The 23843-nt window shown below is 38.9% G+C and overlaps 1 protein-coding gene across 1 annotated transcript in view; it reads left to right on the plus strand.

The window, feature by feature from the left end:
- LOC126278820 (translation initiation factor IF-2-like) overlaps nt 1–23843 on the plus strand; it is a 329625-nt gene that overhangs the window by 13522 nt on the left and 292260 nt on the right. Inside the window, exon 3 of the mRNA XM_049979094.1 lies at nt 17588–17701. Within this exon, the coding sequence (XP_049835051.1) occupies nt 17588–17701 (114 nt within the window). The remainder of the gene's footprint in view (nt 1–17587; nt 17702–23843) is intronic.

The raw sequence follows: 23843 nt of genomic DNA on the forward strand, positions 1-23843 counted from the left end.
TACCCTAAGACTCTAGAGATGTTCATGCTACTTCCTTTGTATTGAGGTTGTATCTTTTAGAGATTATAACGCTTTACAGGCTCTCACTTCAACATTTCCAGTTATTTCTAACTTTTTGAAAACTGTAGATGTTAAAGTCAATGGTTTATCATGTTACTTCAATAAAAGGTACAGTATTACTTTTAAGAAAGTTAATGTAGTTTTGATTAACTTTGACATTTTTATGGGCACTAGATCTTTAGAATCTGAAATATTACACAAGAAATTCAGTGCATCATTACTTATTGACAAATTCTTCTGCTCTATTACTTTCTTCTGTATAAATTGATCAGTTTCTCACAAAGTTAGATAGCTGATAAGGTCCTCTAAATTGCCTCAGTTTGAGATAAATGGCAAGCATGGGGCTAACGATTTTGAAATAGCTGAAACAACTTATGGAAAAGGTTTACATGTAATTAACAGTACAGATGCAAAATTAATGTAGCTAATAGGTAAGTTAAAAATGTGAATAAGTATGTGTTACAGATGTTAAATAATAAATCTGTCTACATACATGCAAGGGATTGAAGGATAGCAGGAACAGGATGTCCATGTCTGAAACTGAATTGGCACAAAATATTAACTAATTTTTGTTTCTTAATTTTATTTTATTCCTACAAGCTTCTTACCTATGGATCCGACCATGCACAAGTGTGCCACATATTTTGCACAGTCTCCTCTTCCCCACTCAATCTGTACGTCTCCTCCTCCACTGTTGTATGTCCATCTCCACCCCCCTCTTTTTGCTCATATCCTCTTCCCCTGTCTCTCTCCATTTTCCTCTTCCCTCTTTCTGTCCATTTCCTCTATCTTTCTCTCTGTCCATCTCCTCTTCCCTTTTCTTTTCCCATTTACTCCTCCCCCACTCTTGATCACCTGCTCCTGCCCCACTCTTGGTCACCTGCTCCTGCCCCTCTATTCAATCTCCTCCTCCACCTCTCTTTCCATCTACTCCTCCCTATCTCTCTGTCCACCTTCTTTTCCTCATGTCACTTCCCATCTATTGCTTCTCCCTCTCTTTGTTCATCTCCTCCTCTCTGTTCATCTCCTTTCATAAATCCCCATTGCAATAAGAGCTGGTGATGTGTAACCCCACAGTGCTTCAGATGGAATTAGGAGCCATTAGTACACACACACACACACACACACACACACACACACACACACACACACACACACACACACACACACACAGATATATATATATATATATATATATATATATATATATATATATATATATATATATGTTTACTAATGCCTGAAGTTTGTACTATATATATATATATATATATGTATATTATAACTATATATGTAATTAGTAGCTTTAATATTTTAAGACTTTCATAAATTGGCGAATTTCTAGTGCTAGATTTGTATTCAAAATTTTTGTTCAACATTTGATTTTTTAAATATTTTCCTAAATCAGTAGTTTTAATATTTTTTTGTATCATGAATTTTTGTTCAGGGTTATCCAGGATTTTATATTTTAGAGTTTTAAGATTCATCTCACATGTCTAATTATTAAAATAGATACTATACCACAATTTTTAAAAATTTTTAGCTCTTTTCTACTACTCTTTGTAAACAATATGTGAAATATTCACACAGTTGTAGTTTCTAACTCATCTTTTATACAGGGCAATTTCATCTGAGTTAACACAAGTCAAGGATGAATATCTCACATCATTATTTCAAAGTTTTCTAACGCAAATATATGTTGAATTTCCACAAGACTCCTCTCAAAACCTAAAATATTTTGACTTTCTGATAATCTGTTGAAACATCATACACCTCTCTACATGAGGGTATTTATGAAAATGTCCTAACAAATGGGAAAATAAAACAAATTGTAATAAAAAACTACTATTGGTAGAAACCTGGAATTGTTTTTACTAAAAATCTCATTTACAATACTATCACACATGGTTAACACACTTCTGAGCTTTTATTCATCTTTAATTTAGAATAATCAACTATAAAATTTGTAACTTTTAGTGAACTTCAAAATTAGATTTTGAAAATATGATGGTCACAGGATGTTAACTGTCTTGAGAAATGATAAAGAAGAAAGACTGCTAATGGTCAGCTATGGCAAAATGCCTGAAATTCTTAAATTATGAAAATATTTCTACATAAAAATGAGTGAATCTGATAATTTTTGATTTTGTATAAATTATTTTCTCTATAATCATTCTGAATACTCTAAAAATTGCACAGTATATTTGTTGGTCATTGAACTTGTAGAAAGTACAATCAGAGTGGGCATTATTCTGTAGAGCAAAATTTTGGAAATTCTTATGTTAGACCTAGCTACTTTAAGGTCAAAATTTCCTGAACACTTTAAAATTTAAATTAATTGCTGATGTTGCGTATATGTAATGCAAAACTGGTATATATTAGTCAAAACCATTATTTCATAGCATTATAAGTGTTAATTTTGTTCAAACATTTTATTAAAAAATTAGGTTCAGATAATAGCTTCTTCTATATATTTTCCTGTTTCTGATATTAATCACAAAGTTTTATTATCTTTTATCATGATTTTACTTTCTTTATAACATTACACGAATTAAAATTGCCTATATTGTAACAATCAACACTGCACTGCTGATAAAAGATCATTTGTCTTTTTTTCTGCTCCTAATTGAACTTGTATAACCAAGCTGAATTTGCACATGGACAAGGATGATCCAACAGCAGTAGTACTTGTAAAATGGGAACTGCACATTGATCTCTTGATGACGGCCATTTGAAAGAATTTGCCAGATCATGAGGTGTCATAAAGGAAACAGCTAATCTTGCAGCTCATGAGAGATGCTAATTACTTGTCGCATCAGCTGCTGATCGTCATACACACAATAAATGAAGCTGCTGACAACAGATTCTTCTAAAGTATACTGAGCTCTCTGTATTTTGCACACATTATTAGCCTGCATTTCATGATTACGTGTTCTTGCAATTTATATACCACTCTGGGATGCAAGCCAGTAGTGACTTGGCTGAATTCCTTCCACTGGCTTCGTAACAGACCACTCTTGTCCCTTTTTTAAGCGGAATTCACCTAATGTACTTTCATTCAAAAGTAAGACTTTCATGTTTTGTAGTAATCTTGTTATGGTCTGTGCAAATCCAGTAGCATCTCTTATAGCATCAACAGCTTCATGCTGGAAATGAAATCTTCATGCAAGATTGCATACCCTATCACATGCACTTTATCCGTGACCTGTTACTGAAAATATCCATTTTATTGTCTTAATCCCTCACAGTGTTTCCCAACCTCATAAACCTAAAAGCGATTTTTTAAAGTGAGGTCCACCACCATCAGTCACACACATGTTTGGGAACTGTATGAGCTCTAGTTACTATGTCATCAGTTATTGTGTTGACATCATAGCATGCATGTGCACTGTTGTGAATAAGATCATCACTGACAATAGCAAAACAATGTGATGTTACAAAGGAGTGAGCAACACATGTGTACATTGACACTTGCGATGTGTGCCAGTGGTAATTTTAACTTAGTTCTGCAAAGCAACACACCAGTTCTGAGCAAAGACGAAATGAAGAACTAATGTGTCAGTATTCTGGAATGTGGCTGATTTTACTTTTGATAAACCATGTCTCTTAATCCTGCTGATACGATGATGAGCTACTCCTTTCATGATCCAATGCCTAAACTCTGTAACAAACAACCCTAGCTCCACTGTTTTCTTCACTAACTCTCCTCTATCCCACAATGCATAGGTTACATCACTGTCAGTATCCTGAAGGTGTAGAAGACATATCTTCAGCACCAGGGCACAATGCAAACTCTTCCCACCAGCATTTATCTTGTGGCTCTTGATGTACACAAAAGAATTAGGCTGATCTCTGTGTACTTCTTCCCTGTAACACTACTTGTGGTGGAACAAATAAGTTACAAATTAGTGCAGTAAATACATTTACATGGCATTTTACTCATTTTGGTTATAAGGAGTAGAATTTTATGAGACTAGTTTTTAAATCTGGTCTCTCCTTCTTCATTAGGTGATATGCTTCTCTTACTGATCTTCTCACACATCTTTCAGCCTTTTTGACTTTTTCACCATTTTTCCTATAAGCTGCATGGATACTTTACGTTAGAAATTCAATGATGCAAAATATGCAAGGTGTAGAAAAATTTCTAATAAGTTACACAGAAAAATACAGCGCACTTTGATTGCAGTAACTATTAAGACATTAACCAAACAGCATATTGTGAAATTTTCATAAATTTTGTGATGAGTGTTTTCGAGAAAATACTTCATAAAAAATCATGCGATTCTTTAACTTTTTAATAATAAGTATTAACAGAATACAGTTAGCTGGAGTGTAGAAGATATTAATTATAATTGTATTAGATGATCTACTAATATAAGAAGGAAGTTATTATTTTGTGACATTCCAAATTAAAAAACTTAAACAGTAAAATAAATTTTTTGTATTCTCATCTTAAATTTTATAAGTTATAAGAAAGTGCATCAGTGTGTGTCTCAATTAAATTTGAATATTTAAAGAGGGAACTTTAAAGCTATACATCTGATGGGCCTCCAGCACATTTGGTTTGTTAGTTATATGTTTTTAGTTCTCTACTATTTTAAGAGTTATTTACAAAAAGCACATTTTTGAAATGACTGTACCATTTTCAAAAACCTTCTTTCTTAACACATATGATCTAGATGTCTAACATATATTTTTCCAGAGAAATTCATAAACATAAGTTGACATGTGCTGTATGATTTGAGATGAAATTGCCCTCAACCAGATGTTTTGAACATTTTGAAAATGTGTAATTTTACTAATTTTTATATATGTGCTGACGTTTTTTTAAGGAATTCTTCGTTAAGGTTTTTGAAATTTTTATTATGAATATTATTTAATTTTTCATAAAGTACTCATTATTTATTGTTATTTTAGGATGCAACAATGTGTAAAGTAAACTTTTAGCCCTGTTTTATATTTATTCTAATGTAATCTGCAGCATTCATATGTGCAGCGTGTTTCAGCAAAAACAGTGAATGCTTTAGAAGGTGATAGTTGAGGAAAACTTTCCGGACAACATTTAATCTGTTTTTATTGGTTATAGATTCAGCCACTTATACATATAAGTTTCCATATTGCATGTGGATATTACAGTTGCTGTAGAGGTGGCTGCCAACTTCATTATTTTGTTTTGAATTTCTATATGTGAAGCCATCTGTGACTGAGTGTAGGTAACTGAATGTTTCAGCTGTGACTCTGAACTCCTCGCCAATCCATCTATAATTGTGTTCGTGTTCTGTAATGAAAAGGCTGTTGCTGCTACTTGTAGAGAACTTGGTAGATGATTTCACAACTGCAGAGTACCCAACTGAAGAGTTTTTCTCATGTTCTTGTAAACTATGTGAGATTTGTGCAATGCCCAACAGTCATATCTCATATTAAAATGCCAGTGAGCAATTTGGATCAAATAGAAGACATTATTCAGTTGGTAGAACATAGTCCTCCTGCAAATACATGAAGGATTTCTACATGTGTTAGTGTATCATTTACAAGAATATGAGGGATGTTACATTCTTGCAGTCACTATTCTTATTGTATGCTGCTGATCCAACACCTTTGAGAAGAAGGTGAAGCTGGATGGCTTGTTGCAAATAGCTGACTGATTTCGTTAATACTCTTTACTTATGATTCACTTCACTTGTGACAATATCAATAACAACCATAAGTGACACCAGTGGTGTGATTAAATCCCATATGCTTTTGTGGAGACACATTTTTAAGAACGATTCTCTGTAAATATGTGATTTAGTTTGATATACAGTAAGTTCATTAGACCTGTTGTGTTACCACATCATTTAAAAGGGCGTCATTATCTAACCTTTTTGAAAACTACATTCCATCAGTTGGATGAGCTTACTTTAACTTCAAGCCCCAGTGTATTCTTCCAGCATGATGTGACTCTTGCATACTCTAGGTGTAAGGTGACATTTTTGCTGGAAGACAAATCAGCAGAAATAGTCACTTTTCTTCGCCACCATGGTCTGTGGATATTATACGTTTAGATTTTTGCCTTTTGGGGTTGGTTGAAAGGTGAAGTTTACAAAGATTATACAAAGAAAAAGTAGACGAAAATGACAAACTGATAGTTCGGTTATGAACAGCGATGTCCACATAAAAGAACGCTAAGACGACCTTATAAGAGCTACATATGGTGTTCTCGAGATATTTAAAAAGTGCATAGAGTTCAGAGATTGAATTCATGAAAACCAGCTTCGAACTTAATCATTTATCTTTGCTTAGCACCTTCTGAGAGTATCAGTCTGGGTTACATTCCAATAGCTGTAACGAATAAAAATTGGAAAATTGCTATACTGAGTATTTTATTCGAATCCATGTGATGAGGCCTAATGCACGCCATCATCCATTTAGGGATTGAATTATGTATGCATGCTCCCGACATCTGTTGATCTTGTGATAAACTGGACTACCTGTAGCCTTGCACTGTACATATGAACTTACACAACAAATTGGCTCACTAATTTCTCAGATATTCATTTCCATAAGGCACCAAAGCATAATTTTGTTATTCATTGCTGCTTAATTGTTATCTATAGTTAACAACGCAATTTAGTATCTACATTATGTATGTAGTAGTAATACTTTGTTATTGGAGATGTATAGGTAGTCTTATATGAACCTGAACTCCACAGATGTGCTTGAAGAAAATCATAATAGCGAGAACCATGAAGTGCTGGAATAGTTTTATATGAACCTGAATTCCACAGATGTGCTTAACGAAAATCATAATAGCGAGAACCATGAAGTGCTGAAATAGGTCATATCGTGTGTTTGGTAATTTTAGTACCTCTTTTTTAAGATGTGATAGTCGTTTTACATTAATTACAAGCTTTACCAGTGACAAAAGACACTGTTGTCACCAACCTGTATACAGAAAGTTTCTGAATAAAATTTAATAATAAGTATAAAATTAAATATTAGTTAATATTTCATAAAGCAGTTACATTACTTTTTATGGGAAGCATAGGATATTGAGATTTCTTTAAAAATATTCAGACCCATATGACTGTTGTTTTGACTAAAAATTTGATCTTCAGAAATATTTTTTTACTTGTGACTTCATTTCTGTGCTTAAACTATTTACTGTTCCTCCTAAAACACTGTATATGTTCATCAGTATACTGAGACAACATCTTCATTCAAATATATGTTAGTACGTACTGTGTTGAAATTGAGTTTCAACATTGGTTAAAATCAGTTTATCCAAAACATATATTTATGCACTGGATAATTATTTTGCATATTTCTACTTATGTATGGCAGTATTTCGTATATATGAAATCATTTATTCTTTGAGTTTTAGTTTTATTCATCTTGCTCTTATAAGCAATCCCGGAGGTATGTTCACAGTAGCAGCTGACATTGTTAAAGTTTTTAATTTGGTAGTATTTAAAAATCTGAATGATTAATGACCAGCTGTTACCCATATTATGAAGGACAGAAGGAAAAAGAGTTTTATGTGTAATTATGCGAAGGAAAAGGGAAAAGTTTTATTCTCTATATATCACAATTATTTATATTATAACAAATTAATAGAACAGCTAAGTAAATTATAAGAAAATTATCATTTTACATCTGCATGTAGAAGTATATTCCACTGGTAATCTTAAAGTGTATCACAGGGGTTTCTCTGAGCACCACTTCCCTTCCTCTTCATGAGCTCCAGTAACTATAAACAATCTAAACTTCCCTCAAGATATAAGTGGGAGCAAGCAGTACAATGGGCGACTCTCCTGAGAATGTAACCTCTGTGTATTTTAACAGCAAACCACACAATGATGCACAAAGCCTCTGTTGTAGGTTCTGTGACTTGAGTTGTGTGAGCATCATCATGATCTTTCTTGGCTACTAAATGAACTTTTGACAAAATGTGTTGCTCTATTTCCTACATATGCATATCCTAAGATCTATAATGGGTATGACTGCTTCCAGTGACTGTTCTGTAATATTGTGTAATTTTTCAATCATGGTTCTTTCTGTCTGTTCATCAACAATGTGTTACATTTGTTAATGTTGGGGATCAACAGCCAATCCCTGCATCAGGTGCCGATCCTCTACGGATATTTCTGCATTTTACTACAATGTCTGTCGTTGGAACTTCTCTGTACACAACAGAGTCATCCACGAAGTTCATGGAGCTTCTAACGTTACCCAAAAGAGATTTATACAGGGTGAGTCACTAACTATTGCCAACTAGAATAACTCCGACAGTATGATAGGAACTGAAAAGTTTGTGGGACAAAAGTTGCATGAGACAATGGGGCCAAAATATGATATTAGTTTTTTGTTGTTAGATGGGGTCGCATCAGACATATGAAGGTCAACTTTGTTGGTTTTTTTTTTTTAATTGGAGACGAATCCAATGATGTATAAAAGTAAGGTCTTTGAAGGTCAATGGACGTAAAAAATGTGGCATGAACGTCCATTTACAGAAGGTGTTCGAAGTGATGACCATTGTTATCAATGCAGTGCTGCAATCTTCTTATCACGGACTAAGTGGTATTCCTTATTACATCGGTTCTTATCAAAACAATTGCTCTGATAATTCTCTCTCCCATATATTCAGGTGTAGTTGGAACGTCTTTATAAACAATGTCTTTAACGAATTCCCACAAGAAAAAATCCAGAGGTTTCAAGTCAGGCGAAAGAGCAGGCCATGACACATCTCCTCCGCATCCATTCCAGCTATTTGGGAATTGTCTCTGCAACTCATTTCTAGGAATCAGCGAAAAATATGCCGGACACCCATTGTCTTGATACCACATTCTGTTCCTTACTCCTAAAGGTATTTCTTCCAATAACAGACCTAATGTTTCTTGCAGGAATGTAGTGTACTTCCTACCATTAACGTTTCCTTCGATGAAATAGGGACCTATAATTCTGTCCTTCAGAATCCCACACCATACGTTCACCGACCATGGTTCTGGTGTGTAACTTGCCACAGCCAACATGGATTTTCAGTTGCCCAATAATGGGTGGTATGCAAATTAACATTTCCATGGTTTGCGAATGTAGCCTCTTCAGTAAATAAAATCAAATTAATAAATGTGTCACTCCACTGAAACTGAAGTTGAGCCCATCGTCTGAATTCAATCTGTACCAGTAAATTCTTGCTCGAGACTTATGTGGTAAGGATGATATTTATGGCGATGCAGAACACGAACAACACTACTCTGGATCATGCCAGATTCCATTGCAGTATGACACGAACTAACACAAGGCTCTCAAACTGCAGAGGCAAGAGTACCAATTTCTGTTTCCTCATTAGTAACTTTCCTTTGCCAGATATGTTTCCAATGCCTTAAAGATCTCACTTTATCATATACATATTTAAATGTACGACGTGAAGGGTGAGTACATTAAGGTTATTTTTGAGGGTATAAATCTCTAGCTCTCACTGAATTTCGTTGGCATTCTCCATAAATGAGAAGCATATCGACCTGTTCTTCGAAGGAATACATCATTCACATTCACTTTATTCCATGATATAAGTCTCATCGTTCCTATTAGTGTTGTATTGCGAAACTGTCGAATGGTGTTTTCATGTCAATGCCGCGTTAGATGGATGCGCCTTATTCGGCGAATATTTACTATTTGCGCGATATACGAGAGAGAATTGTCAGAGCATGTGCTTCGATAAGTGCCAAAGTGATAAGGAATGCCACTCAATCCGTGATAAGAAGACTGCAACACTGCATTGATACCAATGGACATCACTTCGAACATCTTCTGTAAATGGACGTTCCCGCCACCTTTGTGATCTTCGTTGACCTTCAAAGACCTTACTGTTACACATCGCTGGATTTGTCTCGACAGCCGGTATCAGAAAATAAGTACCAAACTATAGCACACCACTTTAAAAAAAAAGTTGTCCTTCATATCTCTGTCGCAACCCCACATAACAACAAAAAACCAACATCATATTATGGCCCCCATTGTTTCCTGCAATATTTGTCCCACAAACTTTTTAGCTACTTTCATACTTTCGGAGTTCTTCTAGGTGGCAATAGTTAGTGACTCACCCTGTGTATGTAATGTAAGGTAATGTAATTTACAACAGTTTTTCTTGGTACATCCGAAGTAACATTTAAGTCTGCAGATTTCCCTCCATGACCCATATTATAATAAAAAATCGCTAAGTTTAAAATAGATATGAGATTACAGTAACAAATAGTGTTTATTTTTGCTATTATTACTTTTGTTAAACCAACCATAATCACAACATTCTATGTCTTACTTGCCATGGCCTCACCAAATGCTGGGCATCAAATGTCAAATCTGCAGTTCTGACACTAGTATCACTCCTCCGATTTTAGAAAATGCAAACAGGTAGTAGAATTTATACGATAATTAGTATGGTTAAGGACATGGGCTTGTAGTTACTTAATGAAATATCCACTCAGATAGTGCAACAAACTCTGTTGCGCTACCAGCAGTGAGCATGGCGACCACTGTTGAAGGAGAAACGCCTACCAGCGCATGTCACAGTTAGATAGTAGGAGGATTGTGCCTTCTTAAGGCTACGTTTTATCATTCCACAATATTTCTGCTCACAGTGGTCGGGATCCTACGACTGTCATGCAGAAATGGAATCGATGGATTCAGCAAGGGCATATTCAGCATCTTATAGGAAATCACCAGCCCCATTCAAGTCACACTTCGGAGACAGACATGTTATTCACTCAACTGCACTGAGTCGTACATTCATGACACATATCGTAAGTCAGACAAGTATCTACACAGACAGTGCAACGACATCTGGAGCATCACAGGCTGTCAGTTCTAAGACCCAGTTCCGCACATGGCATCACAATAGAAGCTACGGTGAAACTGAACTTTTCCAGATTTCATACATCACTGTCAAGTGGACCCAGCAATTGACCTGATGGTAAACAATGAAATCCGCTCAGGTTCACATACTTGGCAACTTGGACATCTAGCACTACATTTCTGATGTGTTAAGGACTATCCTTGATGTTTCTGTTACCTTATCTTTCAACAAGATAACACAGTGCCACCCATCCTTTCTTCATCTACACTGACAGACAGTGTGTCCGGTTGTTGCTTTGTCACAACGTTCTCCAGATTTCTCCCTCACTGAAAGCAGCCAGTTGCCAGCCACTAAGACTGATAAACTCCAACATAGAGGGAGCATCATGGAATTATGTAACTCTATATGTTAGCCAAACTCAGTTCGACTAGATGAACAGCCTCATTAGAGCCATTACAGCTGCCGGAGGTAGCAGGACTATGCATTCAACTTCATATCCTGTATACCTTCAAGGCACATACATATCTACTCACATAGTCTGCCTGTCATTGAGGTTTTCTATTTGAAAACTGGTTTGCTGAAACTCTCCATGCTAGTCTATCCTGTGCAAGCATGTGCACCACTGCATAACCATTGCACTATACATGCATTTGTATCTGATTATTGTAATCAAGTCTTGGTCTCTCTCTACAGTGTTTATCCCCCTGCATTTCCTTCCATTACCAAATTGACAATTCCTTGACACTTCAAGGTGTGTTCTATCAACTGTTCCATCTTTTAGTCAAGTTGTGACATAAGTTTCTTTTTACCCCTTCATTTTTCTGAACATGTAATTGCTGTAACATTAGTTTTCATAGCTCATGTTAAAACCAACTTAGATCGGTGAATTTACCCACACATTGAAACTCCCTGGCAGATTAAAACTGTGTGCCGGACCGAGACTCGAACTCGGGACCTTTGCCTTTGGCGAGCAAGTGCTCTACCATCTGAGCTACCCAAGCACGACTCACGCCCCCTCCTCGTAGATTTACTTCTGTCAGTACCTCGTGCGCTACCTTCCAAACTTTACAGAAGCTCTCCTGCGAACCTTGCAAAACTAGCACTCCTGAAAGAAAGGATATTGCGGACACATGGCTTAGTCACAGCCTGGTGAATATTTCCAGAATGAGATTTTCACTCTGCAGCGGAGTGTGGGCTGACATGAAACTGTGAGGACAGGGCGTGAATCGTGCTTGGGTAGCTCAGTTGGTAGAGCACTTGCCCGCAAAAGGCAAAGGTCCCAAGTTCGAGTCTCGGTCCGCCATACACTTTTAATCTGCCAGGAAGTTTAATATCAGCGCACACTCCTCTGCAGAGTGAAAATCTCATTCTGTACCCACACATTTATTGTGTTATGTGCACAAGATTCAAAGAATTATTTCTGAGCAAAGTATGTTATATCTTTGATTGAAGATCTTTCTCATAAATATTAGTTGTGTGGCCCATACTGGATGCTGCCATATCTATAGTGACAATCAGTGTTCACATTTATGGCGAAAAGTGTTTAATTTGTAGCCAATAGATATTAAAATGGAGCCGGCCAGTGTGGCCGAGTGGTTCTAGGCCCTTCAGTCAGGAACCGCGCGATAGCCACGGTCGCAGATTCGAATCCTGCCTCAGGCGTGGATGCGTGTGATGTCCTTAGGTTAGTTAGGTTTTAGTAGTTCTAAGTTCTAGGGAACTGATGACCTCAGATGTTAAGTCCCATAGTGCTCAGAGCCATTTGACGCATTTTTTTATTATTATTAAAAGGGAAACTGCTTTGTGCATCCTAACTACAGTGCCACCCATACTACTAGAGTAAGTAAGAAATAGTTCAAATGGCTCTGATAACTATGCGACCTAACTTCCGAGGTCATCAGTCGCCTAGAACGTACAACTAATTAAACGTAACTAACCTAAGGACATCACACACATCTATGCCCGAGGCAGGATTCGAACCTTCGACCTTAGCGGTCGCTCGGTTCCAGACTGTAGCGCCTAGAACCGCACGGCGGAGTGGGTAAAATAGTCCTTTTTGGCACAACTTGGTATATAACTATCATTCACGGCAGTACGTTAAAACTTTATATTTATCTTCTTGGCATAGAGTCACTGCCGATCAACAGTGCATGGAAATAAAGATGAATATGAAAAGGATGGAAATATAGGAAAAGGGATCAAATATTCCGCAAAGTGAATTGTTACAGCTTTCTTTGTTCATATTCAGTACACAGTTACAGATTATATAACTTCAATAATGCATAAGCTCGTTCTGTTACTCAGTAATGGATAAAACTGAAGGACGAAAATAGCTTTCACATGACGTGTTACACCCAAATAACATTAGCTTAATGAAACGTGGACTATAGATAGAAACAACTCCTACAGTATAGTACATATTTGATGAACAGAAACGACACTTTCATTCAAAGACAATAATTACACTTACCACGAATGATGACGGTGTCCTGGACATTACACCGTGTATGATCATCACGGACGGCGTTGAACGTTCTGCAGCACGCATCTTTGCTGGCCACATGGTTGACACGAAATTCTTGTGACAGGGCTTTCCAGTACTCCAACAGAGCGTTTGGCAACTGCTGGATGGTCTTGGTGCATGTGAACATGCCAGAATACTTCTCACCGACGCATCCCAGACGCGCTCGATCGTATTTGTGTCGGTGGAACGAGCTGGCCAGTCCATTCGAGGGATATCCATTCATTCCATGAGCTGCTCCACCTGTGCTGCTCGATGCGGTCACTCGTTCTCATCCTTAAAGTGAAGTGACGGCCGAATGCACCCCTTCAAAGACGCACAAGGGGAAGGAGTAAAGTATCACAATAACGGTGGCCGGTGAGTGTATAGTATTGTAAGATTATCTTAGTAAACATTTACAACTCATGCCTCGCCGTACCAATGTGAGCATGTGGGGTTGCTAATCTGTCATTCTGCGCAACAGATTTATCTGAGATGTACCCTTTACCCTGTGGCTCCTGCAATATGCAATTTCCACCCCCACACTACTACAGAAGTCAGGCAGACGCTCCTAACGTTCTAAAGAGAAATGCCTGAAAAACTTTCAGCAATAAATATTTTCCGGAGTCGTCTGCTGTAAGGAAATGACACAAAAATTCACAAAATTTCTTACGTAACTAGTGGGATACTTGGGTACTGGAGTAGTGCTAGTTAGTGTAAGAAAAACATGAAACTAACTAAAGTTATTATTTATTTTGCAAAAATTCAGAGAAATCACAATGGCGCTTTTAGTTATGAACTTAACACGTTATTTCCGGGTTCGTTTCAGAATGTGAAGTTACCTCTTAAGGAAAGGATTCGCTAATGAAAGTTCGATACAAAGTTTAAGATTGTTATTGACTTGGCAGAATGGCTGAGAGCCATGCCTACTCAACTTCAATAATTACCCGTTAGAATGTTGCTAGATACTGTCGAGGCTCTCGTGTGTGAAATGCAGTGAAGTGTACTGTTGTGGAGGAAATATGGGGCTCGCAACAGCTGTAGCGCACAATACCGTAAGCTGCGATGACTGCTGTCTGCGCCGCTCGCTACTGATAAATAAGATAACTCTTGTTCTATTTGGATTGACCTTCGCCAATCAAACTCTCCCTATGCCTTGATGATGTCAAGGACTCCTATTCGCTCCTAGTCTAACTATTGGCGTGGTACACCGGTCAGATAACCAGTCCACCATGATGCCACTCAAAATTCGCTCTCAGGCGTTTAACTATAACTCTGTCCACTCACACCACACAGTAAGTGTCGTGGCCAATACAGTGAACAATGCTTAATCGCCAGGACTCAATATAGAGTCGCACTTCGATTCTCCCTCGACAGAGGTGCTCTCCCAGTGAAGTACTGAGGAGAGACTTGTTCCTCGCTCTTTGAGTACACGTACGAGCGCGCACGCTCTCGTTGCGTGTTCTCGCTCCAAGAGCGGCAACGGAACGGCCCCTCTCCACGCCAGACGTGAAGGGGTATATCTTTCGGTTTCTTCCATTACTCCTTCAGCTAAAGGCGTCAGAAATATCGTCTGCCAATCAGCATTGCTCTTCTAAAATGGGAGAATGACGCTTCGTTTAAGGCGACCAATCCGGAAATCTGTAGTATCGGCGTTTGGCGTTTGCTGTCTTCCTGTGAAAATCTCTGAAACTGCGTGCTATGTGTAAGGAATGCGCAGACACAATGTAGAGGAATTTGCTTTTACGCCGAACTCGGGGTCGTCCTTTCTCTCGGGCAAACCCTGTCTGCTTTACGGGCGGTCACCGGCCGACGTAGATGGGTTGGGACCGGCCTCCTGGCGTGTGGTTGCCTCTCTCGAACTAAAAGCTCCTGTGACCGTCGTGTCAGGAATGTATGTGTGTACGCCAGCCTCGAGTATTTCAACCACGGTGCGCTTTCTTGTTATTTGCATATCGTTTACATGAATTCATACAACGTTGACTTTATCTTGTCGAGTTTGGGTTCGAATGAAGCGTCTTGATGTGCGGAATATGATTGTGAGGGCGGAATGTGTAAGCAATGAAGGTCAGCAGACCACGACGTCTTACACCATAACACCTGGGGAACTCCAACGATCATGTTCAATAGTGTCCCTGGGAGCATTACATGTTCGCACCTCTCGCGATATGAGGATAAATCTAGCATTGTCGAATATGATCGTTTTGGTGATCCAGGTGCTATGCTGTGAGGAGACAAATAGTGTTCCATGGCTGTATTAATCTCCAAATCTACTATACTTACTGGTCAACGTTATATCGTCATTGTACTTCATCCCTATGTGCTTCTTTTCAGGGCTGTATTCACTCCTGAGATCTTTCTTCTGAATGACAGTGCGCATAGAGTCGCAGCGAACAGGGCAGGTGGAGGAGGTGTTGGACGACAAAATATTCGGCGAATGGACTGACTTGCTCCCAACCACCCCTCCCTCCCTCCCTCCCCCCCCCCCCCTCCCCGCTCCGCCATCCCCCTGACTTTTACTTCACAGACCACGTGTGAGTGAGCTCTGGAGACGTATTATAGCACACGGCCACATGCGCCAACGACCATCCAGTGGGTTTTTAAACGCTAGTGGAAGACTGGAATTCCCGATGACAAGAACTCCGTACCAACAATAGCGTGGGAGCACGCGTTATTGTCCGTGGTGACAACAAACGCAATTCTAACCTTTCCCCGCCTTCTGTAGAGTCCAGGGCATAAGTTGCAGCCACTTCAGTGGAATAATTGTCTTTGAATAAAATGAATTTCTGTTCGTCTCGTTGCGTATTTGTTTCAGTTACCTTCCTATACTGTAGGAGTTCTTTCTAACAAGTGAACCTCCCCATCGCACCCCCCTCAGATTTAGTTATAAGTTGGCACAGTGGATAGGCCTTGAAAAACGGAACACAGATCACTCGAGAAAACATGAAGTTGTTGTGTGGAACTATGAAAAAATATGCAAAATATACAAACTGAGTAGTCAATGCGAAAGATAGGCAACATCAAGGAGAATATGAGCTCAGGAGCGCCGTGATCCCATGGTTAGCGTGAGCAGCTGCGGAACGAGAGGTCCTTGATTCGTCTTCCCTCGAGTGAGAAGTTTAATTTATTATTTTCAGACAATTACTATGCCAAGCTGCACAGGTACACAGAGCAGTACTGTTTACGTGATCGTGTGTCAGTTATCAAAGTTCAGGCACTCACACATAATCAACTTCGCTCTCCAAAATTCCAGGACATGTTCAGATTTGCTTGGAGATATGCAGGATTTGACGGTCTACACACGGAAAAACAATCAAAATATTAAAAACATATGTTTTGACAGGGCACAGGGAAAACTGTGCGACTGTGAAACTGTTGCATTCATTTGTTGTAGTTTATGTGACAAACTCTTATGTTTTCATCACTTTTTTGGGAGTGACTATCACATCCACAAGAAACCCTAAATCGGGCAAGGTAGAAGAATCTTTTTACCCATTCGCCAAATGTACAAGTTAGGTGGGTCGACAACATATTTCTGTCATGTGACGCGCATGCCGTCACCAGTGTCGTGTTGAATACATCAGACGGAGAGGCACGTCCTTTCGTCTACTAATGGCATGGTTTAGCGGTGCGGTCGCAAAACAGAGATACTAAGCTTATTACAGTGGATAGAGACGTCAATGAACGAGCGGACAGATCATAGCTTGCGAAAATAGACTTTTCACTCGAAGGAAGCCTTGAACCAAGGACATCTCGCTCTGCAGATGCTCACACTAACCACGGGACCACGGCGCTCCATAACTTACATTATCCTTGATGTTGGCTATCTTGCGCATGGACTACTCAGTTTGTATCTTTTGCCTTTTTTTTCATAGTTTCACGCAACTTCTTCCTGTTTTCTCGATTGATCTGTGTTCAGTTTTTCAGGGACTATCCACTGTGCCAGCTTGTAACTAAATCTGAGGGGGTTGCGATGGGGAGATTTCCTTGTAAGTATGGTGCAAGCTCCGTCGATATATGTTACTTGGTAGTGACACATCATGCGAAAGTTACTGTCGTCCTTTTGCATTGTTGTGTTCTGTATGTTAAGAATACTACAAACTTTTTAACCGATATATATGTGTATGATCGTCTTAAGTTATGGACAGTGGCTGCGGCACCCTCGTTTTTGAACGGTGCATCAATTCCCTTTTCAGGAAGCCGGAGAGGGAGAGACACCATCAACGGAAAAGGAGCCGCAGCGGAAATCTCGCAGCAGGATGTCCGTGACGGCCGGCTCCCGCATCTCAGTACTAGCTGGCCAGAGACCGGTGAGGGTGAAAGAAGGCACTATTGCTACCATCTTCTGGTATCAGGGCAACGGGTAGTGTAGTTTGCTACTTAAGAAAGATTCACAAAAGGCAACTTCTCTTCATTTCTATTCAACTCAGGCGCAAATTCTTTGAGTGAATATTAGGGTGACGTAGAAATAATGAAACATGGTGTAGCTCAAACGTTCTGACTCAGCATGCTTGTAATTTTGAGCAGAATTATTAATTTCTGCTACTGCAACAATCCTCCCCCCATGAACCATAGACCTTGCCGTTAGTGAGGAGGCTTGCGAGCCTCAACGATACAGATAGCCGTACCGTAGGCGCAACCACAACGGAGGGGTATCTGTTGAGAGGCCAAACAAACGTGTGGTTCCTGAAGAGGGGCAGCAGCCTTTTCAGTAGTTGCAGGGGCAACAGTCTGGATGATTGAATGATCTGGCCTTGTAACATTAACCGAAACGGCCTTGCTGTTGTGGTACTGCGAACGGCTGATAGCAAGGGGAAACTACAGCCATAATTTTTCCCGAGGGCATGCAGCTTTACTGTATGGTTAAAAGATGATAGCGTCCTCTTGGGTAAAATATTCCCATTCGGTTCTCCGGGCGGGGACTACTCAAGAGGACGTCGTTATCAGGAGAAAGAAAACTGGCATTCTACGGATCGGAGCGTGGAATGTCAGATCCCTTAATTGGGCAGGTAGATTAGAAAATTTAAAAAGGGAAATGGATAGGTTAAAGTTAGATATAGTGAGAATTAGTGAAGTTCGGTTGCAGGAGGAATAAGACTTCTGGTCAGGTGAATACAGGGTTATAAATACAAAATCAAATAGGGGTAATGCAGGAGTAGGTTTAATAATGAATAAAAAATAGGAGTGCGGGTAAGCTACTACAAACAGCATAGCGAACGTATTGTAGTGGCCAAGATAGACATGAAGCACATGACTACTACAGTAGTACAAGTTTATATGCCAATTAGCTCTGCAGATGAAGAAATTGATGAAATGTATGATGACATAAAAGAAATTATTCAGGTAGTGAAGCGAGACGAAAATTTAATAGGCATGAGTGACTGGAATTCGACAGTAGGAAAAGCGAGAGAAGGAAACATAGTACGTGAATATGGATTGGGGCTAAGAAATGAAAGAGGAAGCCGTCTGTTAAAATTTTGCACAGAGCATAACTTAATCATAGCTAACACTTGGATCAATAATCATAAAAGAAGGTTGTATACATGGAAGAATCCTGGAGATACTAAAAGGTATCAGATAGATTATATAATGGTAAGACACAGATTTAGGAACCAGGTTTTAAATTGTAAGACATTTCCAAGGGGCAGATGTGGACTCTGACCACAATCTATTGTTTATGACCTGTAGATTAAAACTGAAGAAACTGCAAAAAGGTGGGAATTTAAGGAGATGGGACCTGGATAAACTGACTAAACCAGAGGTTGTACAGAGTTTCAGGGAGAGCATAAGGGAACAATTGACAGGAATGGGGAAAAGAAATAGAGTAGAAGGAGAATGGCTAGCTCTGAGGTATGAAGTAGTGAAGGCAGCAGAGGATCAAGTAGGTAAAAAGACAAGGGCTCATAGAAATCCTAGGGTAACAGAAGAAATATTGAATTTAATTGATGAAAGGAGAAAATATAAAAATGCACTAAATGAAGCAGGCAAAAAGGACTACAAACATCTCAAAAATGAGATCGACAGGAAGTGCAAAGTGGCTAAGGAGGGATGGCTAGAGGACAAATGTAAGGATGTACAGGCTTATCTCACTACAGGTAAGATAGATACAGCCTACAGGAAAATTAAAGAGATCTTTGGAGGAAAGAGAGCCACTTGCATGAATATCAAGAGCTCAGATGGAAACCCAGTTCTATGCAAAGAGGGGAAAGCAGAAAGGTGGAAGGTGTATATAGAGGGTCTAAACAAGGGCTATGTTCTTGAGGACAATATTATGGAAATGGAAGAGGATGTAGATGAAGATGAAATGGGAAATACGATACTGCGTGAAGAGTTTGACAGAGCACTGAAAGACCTGAGTCGAAACAAGGCCTCCGGAGTAGACAACATTCCATTAGAACTACTGACGACCTTGGGAGAGGGAGTCCTGACAAAACTCTACCATCTGGTGAGCAAGATGTACGAGACAGGCCAAATACCCTCAGACTTCAAGAAGAATATAATAATTCCAATCTCAAAGAAAGCCGGTGTTGACACATGTGAAAATTATCGAACTATCAGTTTAATAAGTCACAGCTGCAAAATACTAACACGATTTCTCTACACACGAATGGAAAAACTGGTAGTAGATTACCTCGAGGAAGATCAGTTTGGATTCCGTAGAAATGTTGGAACACGTGAGGCAATACTGACCTTACGACTTATATTAGAAAAAAGATTAAGGAAAGGCAACCCTTCATTTCTAGCATTTGTAGACTTAGAGAAAGCTTTTGACAATGTTGACTGGAGTACTCTCTTTCAAATTCTAAAGGTGGCAGGGGTAAAATACAGGGAGCGAAAGGCTATTTACAATTTGTACAGAAACCAGATGGCAGTTATAAGAGTCGATGGTCATGAAAGGGAAGCAGTGGTTGGGAAGGGAGTGAGACAGGGTTGTAGCCTCTCCCTGATGTTATTCAATCTGTCTACTGAGCAAGCAGTAAAGGAAACAAAAGAAAAATTCGGAGAAGGTATTAAAATCCAGGGAGAAGAAATAAAAACTTTGAGGTTCGCTGATGACATTGTAATTCTGTCAGAGACAGCAAAGGACTTGGAAGGGCACTTGAGTGGAATGAACAGTGTCTTGAAAGGAGGATACAAGATGAACATCAACAAAAGCAAAACAAGGTTAATGAAATGTAGTCGAATTAAGTCTGGTTATGCTGAGGGAATTAGATTAGGAAATGACGCACTTAAAGTAGTACAGGAGTTTTGCTATTTGGGGAGCAAAATAACTGATGATGGTCGAAGTAGAGAGGATATGAAATGTAGACTGGCAATGGCAAGGATTGCGTTTCTGAAGAAGAGAAATATGTTAACATCGAGTATAGATTTAAGAGTCAGGAAGTCGTTCTGAAAGTATTTGTATGGAGTGTAGCCACGTATGGAAGTGAAATATGAACAATAAATAGTTTGGACAAGAAGAGAGTAGAAGCTTTAGAAATGTGGTGCTACAGAAGAATGTTGAAGATTAGGTGGGTTGATCACGTAACCAATGAGGAGGTATTGAATAGGATTGGGGAGAAGTGAAGTTTGTAGCACAACTTGACTAGAAGAAGGGATATGTTGGTAGGACATGTTCTGAGGCATCAAGGGATCACAAATTTGGCATTGGAGGGCAGCGTGGAGGGTAAACATTGTAGAGGGAGACCAAGAGATGAATACACTAAGCAGATTCAGAATGATGTTGGTTGCAGTAGGTACTGGGAGATGAAGGAGCTTGCACAGGATAGATTAGCATGGAGAGCTGCATCAAACCAGTCTCAGGACTGAAGACCACAACAACAACAAACAACTGCAACAATACTCGGTTCACTTCACAGAAAAAGTTACAGTCCCCACTCAGAAACTTACAAAATGGTTCAAATGGCTCTGAGCACTATGGGACTTAACATCTGTGGTCATCAGTCCCCTAGAACTACTTAAACCTAACTAACCTAAGGACATCACACACATCCATGCCCGAGGCAGGATTCGAACCTGCGACCCCAAAATAAAGAAAACATAATTGGACTGTACAATAATCGCAGTATTAAGTTTTATTTGTTGTTCCTACTGATAAAAAATCGACAAAGATGCGTGACATGTTTGAAATTTTTTCAACTTATTTGCCACTTTTTGGAATACTGAAGTAAACTGTTCCGGACTTTCACAGCATGTCGTTAGATAAATTAGCACCAAAACTGCTAGCTCTCTGTCGCTGGTGGTTCTACAGTATAGTGTACGGCTACCGAAAAACACTGAAAATTAAAGTTATATGCAACCTGAATAAACTGCAATTGAAAGAAAACAAGAATACCAGTACTTTTAGAATGAATAACGCCAAGATGCTGGACTGTTGCGATGCTATATTAGCTACATGAAAGATAGAGAAAACCTATACGGTCAGTTTTATTTTCTCTTCTCAGCAGTCATTATTATTCAGTGTACGTTGTGATCGAAAGATTTCGAGACCTGACACACTATTCACAAGGCTCTTATCAATGTTGCAACTTTGATGCACAAACAGTGATGACAATCATTAAACTTGCCTTTCAGAATCTAAGTAACAAGATACATGTAGCAAAATATCTCCATAATCGCACGTTAACTGCTCTCTCCATACATGCTGTTTCTTTTATATGTGAAGAGTAAGTCTCTACAGCGGCAACGCATTCTTGAGCGGCAACGCATTCTTGTCGACAGTGATAAGTGCAGCGACTATGGCCTGTCCAACTTCTGTCGTAAATCCTTCCTTAACTCTATTCACCTGCTTGTTATTGCACCACTGAAAAATCCTACACAATCCAGTTCTTAAAATTTTAGGCTACTTTCTCCTACGAAACCAGATTTTTACACTGGTCCCTAAAATTATGTGACTAAAAATTTTGTCCTTGTTACCGTGCGATTATGGAGATATGTTGCTACATGTATCTTGTTACTTAGATTCTGAAAGGCAAGTTTAATGATTGTCATCACTGTTTGGCAATGAAAGCTGCAACTCTGATAAGCGCTTTGTGAAACGTGTATCTGGTTTTGAAATCTTTCGATCACAGTGTGCACTGTATATTAATGACTGTTGAGAAGAGAGAAGAAAATTGACCGTATAGCTTTTCTCTGTATAGCAAAGCCATAAAACCTCTGGAGCAAATTTCTCTCCCTGATTGTGAGGCATACACGTTCTGTAAATGGCTTGCCATTTAACACTTTCTCTCCCTTCATGTCAACTGCGGTTGTTTTAACTTTGCTCCCATTTTTTCTGTGCATGCCCACAACGTTCTAAGTCTGTAAGAATTTCACATCTGTACTGTTGCAAACAGTAGTTCCATCAGACTCCAAATGTTTCAGCAGACTGATATATCTGTACTGCTGAAAGAAACCGTGTACTTCTAACAAAACAAGGGGGGGGGGGGGGGGTGATGTGGCCTTCGATAAATTCATCTTGATATGCCTAAACAAAAACTTGTAATCGCTGAAATGACCGAAAAGTAAACATTTCCCGGTGCAGAATTAAATGGCACATTAGACAGGACAAAAGGTAAAAATTATTTTTCACTATCTCCCTCCTCCCCCTGCCGTTCCACCCTTCCCCCACAGGGTACGCTCATGCTGCAGCCCTGCTGTTGCCACTCACTGGTTGCGCTGTCCTATCGCTTCTCGCCAGGAACCATTACCATGCATCTGTTCACATCGGGAGTCGAGTGGATTACTTGGAACATGGGAAACAAAACAATATCCTCGGCATCGTCTCACGACAAAAATAGTGGTTCCTCACTCCAAAAATGTGGTTATTAAAAATGAGAAAGAAGAATAGATATGGATCCACGCTTTGAATGCAGACCGTCCACGTTGCAGATGTGTCAACAGCTAAAAAGTTACCCAGAGCACTTATTCGGACAGTTACGAATGTCGCAAAAAATTTTGCAGGTTATTTGAAAAATTATTCGCTCGGAATAGTTAAATATATGGAGATTCAACTGAACATTCACTCTAAGATAATGTTTCGTCAGTTTTTATATACGTCTGTTTCATATGCTATCTCTCCCAGTCGCAGATTTTTGTGTGCTATTCTCTAAAAGAAAAGAAAACTAAGATGATACAGAGGAATTAATTTCCAAAAATTATTTTACGTGATGTTATCCATTATGAAGAAAATTTGATGATTGGAATGTCAAGAGGCCCAGATAGCTTTGAGCACAAGGAGCTGAAATAAGTGCCTGTTTAAAATCATCACTTCTAATTCTGTTTCGTGAAATTATCTTATAAGCTCACAACAAACATTAACGTCTGTGTATTGTGGTTTAATTGGCCGGATACTATGAAACTGCAGTGTCTACATAGGATTTTGGTTACAAAATACCACCTTAGAATATTGCTTAAGTGTGTGACATCCATACGAAATAGTATCGTCAGGGGATACTAAACGTATATAATAGT

This window comes from Schistocerca gregaria, chromosome 6, assembly GCF_023897955.1.
Source record: "Schistocerca gregaria isolate iqSchGreg1 chromosome 6, iqSchGreg1.2, whole genome shotgun sequence".
NCBI lineage: Eukaryota > Metazoa > Arthropoda > Insecta > Orthoptera > Acrididae > Schistocerca > Schistocerca gregaria.